Below are 12,778 nucleotides of genomic sequence, written 5' to 3'. Positions count from 1 at the left end.
CACCACTCTTATGGCAGAAAGTGAAGAGGAACTAAAGAGCCTCTTGATGAAAGTGAAAGAGGAGAGTGAAAAAGTTGGTTTAAAGCTCAACATTCAGAAAACTAAGATCATGGCATCCAGTCCCATCACTTCATGGCAAATAAATGGGGAAACAGTGGCTGACTTTATTTTTTGGGGCTCCAAAATCACTGCAGATGGTGATTGCAGCCATGAAATTAAGCTTTAATTAAGTAAATTTACTTAATTGCAGCTTACTCCTTGGAACGAAAATTATGACCAACCTAGACAGCATATTAAAAAGCAGAGACATTACTTTGCCAACAAAGGTCCGTCTAGTCAAGGCTATGGTTTTTCCAGTAGTCATGTATGGATGTAAGAGTTGGACTATAATGAAAGCTGAGTGCCGAGAAATTAATGCCTTTGAGCTGTGGTGTTGGAGAGGACTCTTGGGAGTCCCTTGGACTGCAAGGCGATCCAACCAGTCCATCCTAGAGAAAATTAGTCCTGAATATTCATTGAAAGGACTGATGCTGAAACTGAAACTCCAGTACTTTGGCCATCTGATGCGAAGAATTGACTCATTTGAAAAGATCCTGATGCTGGGAATGATTGAAGGTGGGAGGAGAAGGGGACGACAGAGGATGAGATGGTTGGATGGCATCACCGACTCAATGGACATGAATTTGGGTAAACTCCAGGAGTTGGTGATGGATAGGGAGGCCTGGTGTGCTGCAGCCCATGGGGTCGCAAAGAGTCAGACAGGACTGAGCGACTGAACTGAACTGAACTTGTAGTACAGTGCTCACAATTGAAATGGGTAGAATGCCAACCCTAAACCCTAGATTTTGTTTTCATTTTTACTGATAAGCTGGGGTAGGAATTTCCCTTTGAGTAACACAAGTAAGTATATTTCTTGCAGCAATTCAAAGAATCTCTGCAGCAGCTTATCACCTAACCCCCACATATGTGTTGTGTGTCACCATATTGTATGCACCTCCAGGTTCCTGAAGCAGATTGTTCAGCTGTCTGCAAGCCAAGCCACAGATGGGTTTTCAGTTGATTATTATTTTACAGTATCTGGTGTTAACTCTTTTTAGCATAAAGTCATTGCTTAAGATTGTACCTATGTTCATATAAAAACACTGGGTTTCTGTTTCTGGGACTGCACATTCCAGGAGCATTGTCACATGCACATAGCATTTCTGATGCTGTGCCTACATGGCTACCAGACCCAAAAGTTCCTCAGGCCCATTGAAATTCTTATGGACACAGTAAATGAATGTGATTAACTGATCATGTGTTTTAATAGGTACTCTAATTCTAATTTAAAATACTTAATGTTCTTTAAAAATACTTCATGACCTGTTTTTCCCCTTTGACCTTTTAATGAAATTGTGCCATTTCTTTAATACACTAAGCATTAGTTTTTTGGTTAAAAGTAAAACTGCAAACATTTCCTTTTGTTTAAGGTACATAATTTCTGTTGTGTACATTAGATTGTTTTGCTATCAGTTGCTGTCTGAAAGGTTTTGATGCCAAGGGTTTTGATTTTTTCACTTGATACATCTTTGTATTTCAGAGATGTATATACTTTACTCATATGCACACTTCAACCATGTTGACAGTCTGCCCTTTTTTGGTCAGATCATTTGGTTTTATTTCTTCTGAATATTCATCATGGTTCCTACTTATGGTTTGATGTATAATGGCCTTAAAGATGTAGAAACAGGCTTCACTTCCACAAAGAAACATGCTTTCTCCCTTTTTTTCTTAAAACTACATTGTCTTCTTGGTCTAGTTTTTCTTTTCAAATTGTTTAAGTTGACATATGTGTACAAGAAATTCCCCTTTCTGCTTATTTCACCTAAATGAAAATCAACAACATGAGAGTGATGATGTGAGGCAGCTGATATTCAGCTTCTTAGTCCAGGAAATGAAACGAATGGTGAAGGCCGTGGTGCAGCTGATTCTTTTTTTTTTTTTGACTATGCCATTCAGCTTGCGGGATCCTCATTCCCCAACCAGAGACTGAACTAAGGTCCTCAGCAGTGAAAGTGCAGAGTCCTAACCACTGAACTGCCAGGGAACTTCCTGAAAGCCCATTCTTGTTTGAAGGGGACAGTTCTCTGTGGCCCCAGACAAGTTTTATCAGGTGGTAATTTGATTTCAATATAGCTAAATCTTCTTTTACCTGATTTGTGTGTAAAATTTGATGTTTAAGTGTGTGCAACCACTTCATGTAGGCTAGTCCTATGCAAAGGGATTCCCTAGTGGCTCAGATGGTAAAGAGTCTGCCTGCAGTGCAGAAGACCTGGGTTCAATCCCTGGGTTGGGAAGATCCCTTGGAGAAGGAAATGGCAACCCACTCCAGTACTCTTGCCTGGAAAATCTCATATACAGAGGAGCCTGGCAGTCCATGGGGTTACAGAGAATTGGACATGACTGAGCGGCTTCACTTTTGCTTTCAGTCCTAAGCAGACCAGACAGGGTAATCTGGATGCCCATTCTGCCCACGGGCTGTGAGTATGCTACTTCCGGTAGAATAAGCAGAGTTCCAGTGAGTACAGGGAAGCCTGCATCCCACCTCAGCACTGGACCGCGCAAAGGAAACTGAGGCCTGTGTAGGCAAAGTGAGTTGTCCAGGCTAATGTTAATAGGTGCTGAAACTAGGCCTACTGATGTCAAAACACCTTCTAATGACTCCTTTTCTGCCTGGAACTGGGGCCTGTGTTTCAGGCAGCTGTGTCTGAGACGCTGGTCCTCCTGTAAAGCCTCCCAGATGACCCTGGGCACACAGACATGGAAACAGTACTATCTCCGCCGATCTGAGCTCGAGTTCCGAATGGCATCTGGGCGGCCAGAGGACTTTACCTGCAGAGCCCTTGCTGGGCACAAAGGTATGGGGTGACAAAGTGGTAACTCTGTACATTCCCACTGCTTCCCTGGTCACGTCTCCAGGGATTTAGTCTTTCAGCCAGTTAGTTGGAAAGTGCCACTTTATGAGGATATGCCCTTGCTGGGCTCTATCCTTGTTCTATGTAATTTGATCCTCACAGAGATCATGACATCTGTTTCAGAGTAGAAAGAAACTAACATAAGGAAGTTGTTCCCAGTTACATGACCAGTGGGATGGCAGGCAGTCGTGGGCATGATACCCAGGTTGTAAGTCTGAAGCCCTAATTCTGTGTGTCCACCACCGTGCCCTGAATCACACTGCTTCTCAGAGAGAGAGAGGGGGGACCGTCCCACCTCCCAAGCTGAATGTTCGTATCCTGAGCACCCACATGTGTGCTCAAGGCAAGTCTGTGTTCTCTTTCAGGAGAGATAGATAATCTGGCCTATGTCTCAACCAACGAGTACCGGTTTGATGGTCGGGAGAAATCCGTGGTGTGCACCATCTCCTCAGATGGCACCGTGCGTGCCTGGGATCTGCATGAGGTGAGCTGCCTGGGAGGGGCCAGGATGAGTGCTGTGGATTCTGCTGTGTCCTCAGCCTTGCGGCCCTTTGCCTTTATTCTCTTTAACCATCACAGTCACCTTGTGAGGTGTGGGAGACCCATTGTGCAGTGAAGAGTGAGCTGCAGGAGGCTCAGTCACCGTGCCAGGTCACTCTTCAAGCTTGAGTCTGATCGATCGCAAATGCCCTTGACTGTCTGCTGCCCTGCCTCAGGGAGATGGGCATTTTTATAGTGCCTGATGGAGGCTGTTCATGCAAGGGGATGGCAGCTGGCTTGCCCAGTTTTGTGATGTCCACATTGGAGCTGATGCTGGCCTCTGGGTGGTTATGCTCAGATAATGCAACTTTTACTCACCCATTTGCAAACTAAGTGTTAAAAACTTCAATAACTTCTTAGTAATTTCAGACTTGGTTGGCACTGATAGTTAAAAAGTTTTCCTATACATTTTCTCATTTGATTCCCATGGTAGCCATTACTATTGACAGTATTCATTGTTATTATCATCCTAATTTTATACAGGTTTAGACTGAGACAGAGAGGAAAGGCATCTGAGTTGAACCACATGGTCACTTGCAGATCCAGGGCTTCTGCCTGGGCCCATGGATCTTTTCCTGGAAAGGTAGATAACTTGATGTTTTCAAACACGCTAGACAAGGAGAGGTCCCTCTAGGGCCTTGGATTATTAAGTAGACAGACTCGGTGAGGTCGTTGCTCATCTTGTGCTATTGTTCGGGTTTGCTGGATGTGGCAGTTTCCTTCCACGTGAACTTGGTGCAGAGCGAGCAGAGGGAAAGCTCCTGAGTAGGGCACCAGAAGGCCCTCCCTAACTTCCCGCACATGGCCCTGTGAACAGGGCACTGTGGTCAGGGACCTCTTGACTTCTCCGTCCGTGTGGAAGCTGCATTCTTGAGTCCCCGTGCCTGCCTTGGGGGTTGCTCCTCTGCCCAGACTTCATGGTAGACACCATGAGCGAGAATGGTGTGAACCATGTTAGGCGTTGGGGGTGCTTGGCTGCCAGTGAATGCGTGAGTCCGAAAGCCCTACTTGGGCTCCAGCCCAGGATTCCGACAGATGCCAGATGACACACCAGGCCGTCTGAGGGACTCTAGAAACTGGGATAGGAACTCGGAAAGGGAGGGAGGTTGGGGGCACAGGATGGGAGCAGTGAGAGGGCAAAGGGGCAGAGCAATTTTGGAGTGAGTTTTGGATAGTTATAACTTGCTTTGATTTTCAATCATAAAACACTATCAAGGCTTTTGTATAAAAGGAACAATGGGACTAAAAGATAATTCGTGAGAAGTAAAAAAAAAAATTGCCGTTCCTTCCACTTTCCTAAGGTTATATTTCCAGAGGTAACCACTTTTTTATTCATTTCTGGTCTTATTAAATTTTATATTTTATTAATAGATTCTGTTTCTTGGTCTGTATACTTTAGAGAGTATCTGTTGACTGCTTTAAAAATTACATTTTTAGTTACTAGGAACCCTTTCATATTCTCTGGTTATTATTATTATTTTTCTTTGTTTAAAGGATACAGTTATTTGCATTGTATGTCTTTCCTCCATAGTCAGTTTTTCAATTGTTTATCATGGATTTTTCTCTTCCATGTGCTTTGTTTTCCTCATATATATGCCATGATGTTTGACATAATTCTAAGGGAAAGTCTCTGGTGACCATGGGTGCATGTAGCTGGTATCTGTGTCATTGCAGTTGTGTTGTTCTGAAAGAGACCTGCCTCAGGCTGTGGACATGAGACCTTGCAGGCTTAGTAGCTTAGGGATCTTGGGCAGGAATGAGACCCAAAGGCTGGGAGGTTCCATAGTTGCCAAAACAAAAAGATCTTGACTTAAATAGAAAGGACTTTGGTGCAGGGGTCAGGAGACTTTTCAATAAGACCTTTTCTTTCTCTAGTCAGCAGACCAGAGAGCAAATATTTCAAGCATTGTAAACCATGTGATTCTGCAACAACTTAACTCTGTGGCTGTAATGCAAAAGCAGCTATAGATAACAGGTAAACAAAAGGGAGTGGTTGTGTTACACTATAACTATGGACACTCAAATGTGAGTTTCATGTTGTTTTCAAGTGTCATGAAATGCTTTGCTTTTTTCCTTTAACTAAAATTCGAAAATGGGCAGTAGGCTGGGTTTGGGTGCAGGCCGTGGTTGAACTCTGCTGTGGTCTGTTTATTACAGGGCTAGACCACTCTGCATCCATTCTCTTTGCTTCCCGATCTTAATCCCTCTTGTGAGCACATCGCCAATCTTACTTTATTTTTAAAAATTCAGTCATTCGGCTGAAGTCATGCAATATGTAGCCTGTTTCCGTGCTCTGTTCCCCTGGTCACTGCTTTCGATTCTGATATGAGAAGGGGAGTTTCACTGCTACTTTGCCTACTTCCATGCCCCTGGCCACTGGGGGTAATGTGCAGTCTCCGAGACCTACTTGACATGAGCCAGTCACTGGTGCAGAGTTTCTACTAGTGATGGTCTTGTTAGCTGTTCCAGCAACAGAAATCATCTGTTGATATGTTGACGTGAGGGGAAAGAAAGAAAAGAAAGGAAGAATACTGGGATATCATGACTGGGAAAAGATTGTGCTAGCAAGGTAACACCTGATTCAAAAAGGACCATAATAACTACAAATCGGAAGGAAAAAAACCTTGTCGCAGCTCTGGAAAACTGAAACAACGGCTAGAGGATTGGTTCTCTGATGCCCTTTGTTAATGTGCCGTGGGCCTGCTCTTTACCTCACTCTTCCAGCTTTCGGAATCCTGAGAGAGACCATGGAGCTGGGAGTCAGCCCAGCTCAGACCAGTTGTTCTCCTCTGTGCTGATGGCCATGACGGGGCATGGACCTTAGCCAGGCCTGGCCCGTGGTAGCACCACTGGGCACCCCGATGGGAAGGGTGTGTTTTGAGCAGGGCACCTGCAGTTATCCAACAGAAACTGTTTGCATCCATGAGCCTAAATTAGCTTATCTGTAAACTTGGGCTCCCTGGGGACCAAGTGAGATGCTCTGTGTGGAAGTTCTCTGTATGCAGCCCTCTGGAACTCATGTCCTGAGTAACAGCTCCAGTCCAGGGCAGGGTGGAGGGTAGTGTTGGTCCTGCCTCCCTGCCCGGCCTTCCTCAGTTAAGCCATAGTTGACCCCTGGAAGTGCTTCAGACATCCCAGTGTGCACCCCAGGCCCCTCCTCCAGTCCTCCTGGCCATGGCTCTAGCCCCAGGCAGTCTCTGCATCCATGCTCAGCCACTGCTCTCCTCTAGGACAATTGTCTCCTTTGTGGTAGAACGTTACTTTTTTTTTTTTTTTTAATGAATTTTATTTATTATTTATTTAAGTTTTTGGCTATGCTGGGTCTTCATTGCTGCATGATCTTCTCTTGTTGCCAAGCAGGCTCTAAGGGTGCGCAGGCTTCCGTAGTTGTGGCACGAGAGCTTAATTTCCCTACGGCATGTGGAGTCTTTCTGGACCAGGGATCAAACCCATCTCCTCTGCATTGGCAGGCAGATTCTTAACCAGTGGGCCACCAGGGAAGTCCAGGGGAACATTACTTTTGTGTAGTATCCCATATCGTGCTGTACATCCTGTGAGGATGGGGATCACACCCCTCATCCTACATGTCCCCAGTGTGCCCTGGGTGATGGTTGAATGAATGAAACTAGTAAGTGTTTAGGAGATAAATGAGCCCTGTGTGAGTTGTTACATTCATTTTGTTCTTACACAGGGCATGGAGCTCTGGTCGAGCCCTGTACAGTCTACTCCTCTGGTGCATCTGGTGACCTACCCTCGGCTGCAGCTGGTTGTCACTGTGGATGAACGGGGGCTGATCAAAGCATGGGAAGCAGAGAATGGGTGTGAGCAAGCCGCCTTCTTGCTGCCCATGTATTCATCTACATTGGAGGCCTGTGACATTCCAGAGGGCCCCCTCTTGCTGGTGAGTAACCCGACTCCTAGGAGCCTCTCCTGTTTGCCAGCACCTGTGGACCTGGCACCAGACCACGTGTCAGGGGCACCTCAAGCCAGGCCCTCCATGGGGCAGACCAGGTGACCTCGCTATTCTGCTTGGTGCCCCCGCTCCTCCTTGCCTGCCGCGTGGAGGGCAGACTCCACATCCCCCTTCAGTTCTGACATGCCACAGCCTGCTCCCTGGACCTGTCTCTGCAACCTTTCACCCTCTCACAGTGAGGTCCAGCCCCATGGGCTGCTGGTGCTTTCCTGTCCGCATGCCCCTGCTTTCCTGTCTCCTGGTCCTGCTCATAGTCTTTCTTCCGCTTCTGGTTACTTCTCACTACTGCATTCTCACCCTTCTTTCCCCCTTTCAAGTCTCAGCAAGGGTCCAACCCAAAGGAAAACTGAAGCATGTTCAATAGAATGCAAGCATTTGTCTGAGATGATGAAGGCCTTCTGTTGCAGGGACGTTTGGTTTGGAGGTGATTCTTGGGTATCGCGAGGGAGCATTTGACCAGAGAGAAATGGTGAAAGTGGGTGTAAGTTGGCAGGTCAAGGATGTGGCTCTCACCTGGCAGCAGTATCCTCCTCCTGGAGGGAAGGAGGTCTTTGAGAGTGTGGACAAGCTGGCCTCCCAAATACAAAGATGAGCAGACCCCCAAGAACAGTTTCATATGTAAACAGGACTAATTCTATAAAGGAACTAAGCTCATGAACCAAAACAGTAAAATTTGATGAAACATATTTTATATAAATAACTCTGTAGTTGTTTAAAGAAGACTTTGGAATAAGTGTAATTAATACCTCCAGAGCAATTTGAGAATATATTGTATAGAGGAAGAGGAAGCTAGTGTAGTTGCTCTCTGGGGAATGATAGACCACATGATTCACACTTCCTTATTGGTGAAGGACAGTTAGGAAAGTTAGAATATATATCAAGTCAGAGAGCTAAAAATAGCAAATAGTTTCTAGGCCAAGATTCAGATGGCAGAAAGCACAGTGCTGAGCCTAACGCTGGGGCTGCTTTTGTTCTGGAGATGTTTACTCCAAGGCCAAGGAGCTGAGTAGGGAGATAGCCAAGTAGATAAAGGTTGGCGTGCAGGGCCATCAAGGATTGGAGCCCTGTGAATCCTCTTACATTGGGTGTGTTATCGAATGTTGGAACCTGAGAGTTGTGGGGGAGGGTCTGAAAATAAACAGTCCCTGCAATGACTGCAGCTGCCCAGTTACTACTGGTGGTAGTAAATGAAAATCCTTTCTAGAGAAAGATAAGACTCCCCATCCCTCTCTTTTCAAATACAGTGTTTAGCACTCCCTTAGAGATAAGTAGCCACAAGATAACATGACCTACCCAAGGCAATCTACAGATTCAGTGCAGTCCTTACCAAACTACCAGTGGTGTATATTCTTGGGCTTCCCTTGTGGCTCAGCTGGTAAAGAATCCACCTGCAATGCAGGAGACCTGGGTTCTATCCCTGGGTTGGGAAGATCCCCTGGAGAAGGGAAAGGCTACCCACTCCAGCATTCTGGCCTAGAGAATTCCGTGGATTGGATAGTCCATGGGGTCGCAAAGAGTGGAACACTGAGCAACTTTCACTTTCAGAGATAAGATAATATGACCTACCCAAGGCAATCTACAGATTTGGTGCAATCCTTACCAGACTACCAGGTTTTCACAAAACTAGAGCAAAAAATTTTTAATTTATATAGAAACACAGAAGACCCTGGAATAGCCAAAGTAATCTTGGAAAAGAAAAAGGGAGCTGGAGGAATCAGATTCCCTGACTTTAGACTATACTGCAAAGCAACAGTAATCAAAATAGTATGGGACTTGCACAGAAACAGGAATATAGATTAATGGAACAAAATAGAAAGCCCAGAGATAAACCCATGCACCAGTAGTCAATTAATCTATGACAAAGGAGGCAAGAATATACAGTGGAAAAAAGACAGTCTCTTCAGTAAAGTGGTGTTGGGAAAACTAGACTGCTACATATAAAATAATGAAATTAGAACACTCCCTAATACCATACACAAAAATAAACTGAAAATGAGTCAAAGACCTAAATATAAGGCTAGACCCTATAAAATTCCTAAGAGGAAAGCATAGGCAGAATACTCTGACATAAATCGCAGCAAGATCCTTTTGGATTCACCTTCTAGAGTAATGAAAATAAAAACAACAATAAACAAATGGGACGTAATTAAAAGCTTCTGGGCACAACAAAGGAAAAATTAAAATTATCAACAAAATGAACAGACAGCCCACAGAATGGGAGAATAATCCCCAAAGTATGCAGACAGCTCATGGAGCTTGCTCTCTGTCTCTGTCTCTCATATATATATATAAACAATATATATATATATAAAACAATCAAAAAATGAACAGAAGACCTAAATAGACATTTCTCCAAAGAAGACATTCTAAAGACCAAAAAGCACATGATAAGGTACTCAGCATCACTAATTATCAGAGAAATATAAATCAAAGTACAGTGAGATACCACCTCAAACCAGTCAAAATAGCCATCATGAAAAAGTCTACAAACAATAAATGCTGGAGAGGATGTGGAGGAAAAGAAACCCTCCTACACTATTGGCGGGAATGTAAATTGGCACAACCACTATGGAGAACAATATGGAGGTTCCTTAAAAAACTTAAAAATACAACTTAAAATATGATCCAGCAATTCCACTCTTGGGCATACACCTGGAGAAAACCATTATCCAAAAGAATACATGTATTCTAATGTTTCACTGCAGCACTATTTACAATAGCCAAGACGTGGAAGCCATGGGTGGTGATATGAGTGTTTACTTTGTAATAATTTACTGAGCTCTTATGTTTACGTTTTGTGCCATTTTCTGTGCATTATATACATCAATTAAGAAGTTAAGCATATAGAAGAATTAGTGAGCTGGAAGATAAAACTAATTCTGTAGAATGCAATGGAGATATCAGGAGTGGTAAATGTGAAAGAGAGGCTGAGAGAGACCAGTGCTTCTCAGACTTGAATGGGATGTTATTTGCCTGTGGACCTCGTTTAAATGGAGATTCTGATTCAGTGGGTCCTTGGGAATACCTGAGATTCTGAGTTTTTTAGGAACTTCTTGAGGATATTGATGCCGCAAGATCCTTTTGGATTCAGGTCACAGACCACACTTTGAGTAGCAAGGCCACAAAGGACCCAAGAAAACTTTTAGTATTTGTTTATTTATATCTTAGGAGTAGATGAGTCAGGGTGAAACTGTTTATAGTGTCATTTCATGGGGTTCCAAAGAGCCCTGATCTTTTATGTCTCCTCGCAGAAAGAATCCAGCAAAAGGTAAAGTGATAGATAAGTGATTTATTAGAACAGGGTGCTTGTGAGGCTTACAAGCAAATGGGCGAGAGTGCTGTGTCCTGAGAACTTAGTGGGCTACAGTTTTATAATCAAAGGAAAAGTAAGGAGGAGGAGGTCTTCTTTGCCTTTCTTGAATAGATGTCACGCTTCCATCATCAGTTCCTCCTCCAGGTTGAGCAGGGGAGTTTTCCTGTCCCTACATGGTCCAGCTAGGTCCACAAGTTACTGTTTTCATGTGTGCTGAGAGCATGTCCTAGGGATCATCAGCTGACTGAGCTCCCTGGGCAGGATGTGGTCTCATGCCACCATTGGTTTGCAGTTTGGGGGGCATGTGTCATGCTTCTGTCGCTAAGCAAGCCAACTTGGTTTTGAGGTTAACCAAATTTGCTTTCTTGAGTGATCATTAACTCCCAGGGGTCTCCCCAATTTTTTAAACTTACAATCCCCTAGTGGGAATTAACTATTTTATGACCTACTTTGTCCCTTTACTCTTTCCCTGTCAAGTTGGGGGGTGGGGGTGGGGGCATAAGAAACGTTTGACAAGATGGTAGATATTTTTCCAAAATAGACTAGGGACATTAATCCGTGAAGGTCAAGAAGGTCCTGCAAACCCTGAGCAAGGTAAATAAAAATAAATCTGCACATAGACCCATCAGAGTGAACTGAGATAACTGAAGACTAAGACAGATCTATTTAATAGCAGTGAGGGGAAATAAAACTACCTTAAATGTAATAGTAATGAGACTGCTTCAGGCAGTGGGAGAATGATCACAGGTGAATTTTCAGAAGAAGCAGGAAAGATTGTTGAGCAAGAGCCATGGTAAATCTTAGGAAATCTAAATGAATATCACCTGTATAAAGCAGCAGCAACAATGCCTTGTGGATTTTATATGTAGAAATAAAATGAATGACTTCACCATTTAGGTTAGGAGAAGGTTATGAGGAATTAGATCTACTAAGCTCCTTGAAGTGTCCAAGATTAAATGTACCAGTTAGTCATATACTTTATAAGGCAGTTTGCAAACAGTTATCTCTCACCTAACTCCCAAAATAGTATACAGCAGGTAGCTTCTAAATCATAAGAGGAAGATCAATGTGTCTTGTGGTTTCCCTCTAGGGGCAGGATCAACCCCCACCCAAAGTTTGGCTTGGTTATTGTCAACTGAAAAAAAAAATAAAAGCGCAACCTAGAAGTTGAGAGTTTTGTTTTATTCAGCAGACTTTCTGAGGTTTTCGCATCTCCGATGACCTTAAGAAAACGGTTCCAAAGAGGCAAGGGTGGGGACCCAGGATATATAGGATTTTTTTGCAACAAATGACCAGGTGTTTGGATCAAAAGATTACTATTACTATTAATTAAAGAAAACCAGATATGATATCTCAAGGAATTTAACACTCTTCTATGTATGGGCAAATGCAAGAGTCTAGGCTTACTGAATTGTTCCTTTGATATGCACCTTGCTTTGATGTGGGCTTCCCTTGTGGCTCAGCTGGTAAAGAATCCGCCTGCAATGTGGGAGACCTGAGTTTGATCCCTGGGTTGGGAAGATTCCCTGGAGAAGGGAAAGGCTACCCACTCTAGTATTCTAGCCTGGAGAATTCCATGGACTTTATAGTCCATGGGGTCGCAAGAGTCGGACACGACTGAGGACTTTCACTTTCATTTTATGAACCTTCACTGTCTGGGGTCAGTATCCTGTGTTTTCACATCCTGAGTCCCCTCAGGGCTCACCATTGGGGGTGGCAGTAATGTGATGGCTTGATGGCTGCAACATCCTTGTTTACAGATATGGCAGGCAGCATTTTTAGTTTTCATTATCAAAACTCATGATGCCACATGTGCTCTGAGGGGATGTGAAAAGATTCATTGGTTTCATTTTCAGACTTCCCTGGGCAAGCAGGGCGGGCTTCTAGGAGTCAGCTCTGGAAATGGCTTGAGGGAGTAGGGAGGAGTGACTGGCTCTGGTCTTCCTTCAGAGGAAGCAGAACCCTGCTGGCATCTTGATTTGGGGCCTCTGCCCTCCA

General features: G+C 44.1%; 1 protein-coding gene across 6 annotated transcripts in view; it reads left to right on the top strand.

The window, feature by feature from the left end:
• FBXW12 (F-box and WD repeat domain containing 12) overlaps window positions 1-12,778 on the top strand; it is a 33,580-nt gene that overhangs the window by 4,402 nt on the left and 16,400 nt on the right. For 3 of the 6 annotated variants that reach the window (XR_009696363.1, XM_061163540.1, XM_061163538.1), the window contains 3 exons: window positions 2,772-2,897; window positions 3,320-3,438; window positions 7,186-7,395. Coding sequence is in view for 5 of the 6 variants with exons in the window: in XM_061163540.1 (XP_061019523.1) it covers window positions 2,772-2,897; window positions 3,320-3,438; window positions 7,186-7,395 (455 nt within the window). In the remaining variant the exon portion in view is untranslated. Of the gene's footprint in view, window positions 1-6; window positions 901-2,736; window positions 2,898-3,319; window positions 3,439-7,185; window positions 7,396-12,778 lie in introns of those variants that run through there. The other 3 variants (XM_061163541.1, XM_061163539.1, XM_061163542.1) reach the window with 3 other exon arrangements.

Source organism: Dama dama, chromosome 16, assembly GCF_033118175.1.
Source record: "Dama dama isolate Ldn47 chromosome 16, ASM3311817v1, whole genome shotgun sequence".
Taxonomy (NCBI): Eukaryota; Metazoa; Chordata; class Mammalia; order Artiodactyla; family Cervidae; genus Dama; species Dama dama.
Note: the sequence above shows the minus strand (reverse complement) of the source record. Positions and strands in the feature narration are given on the sequence as shown.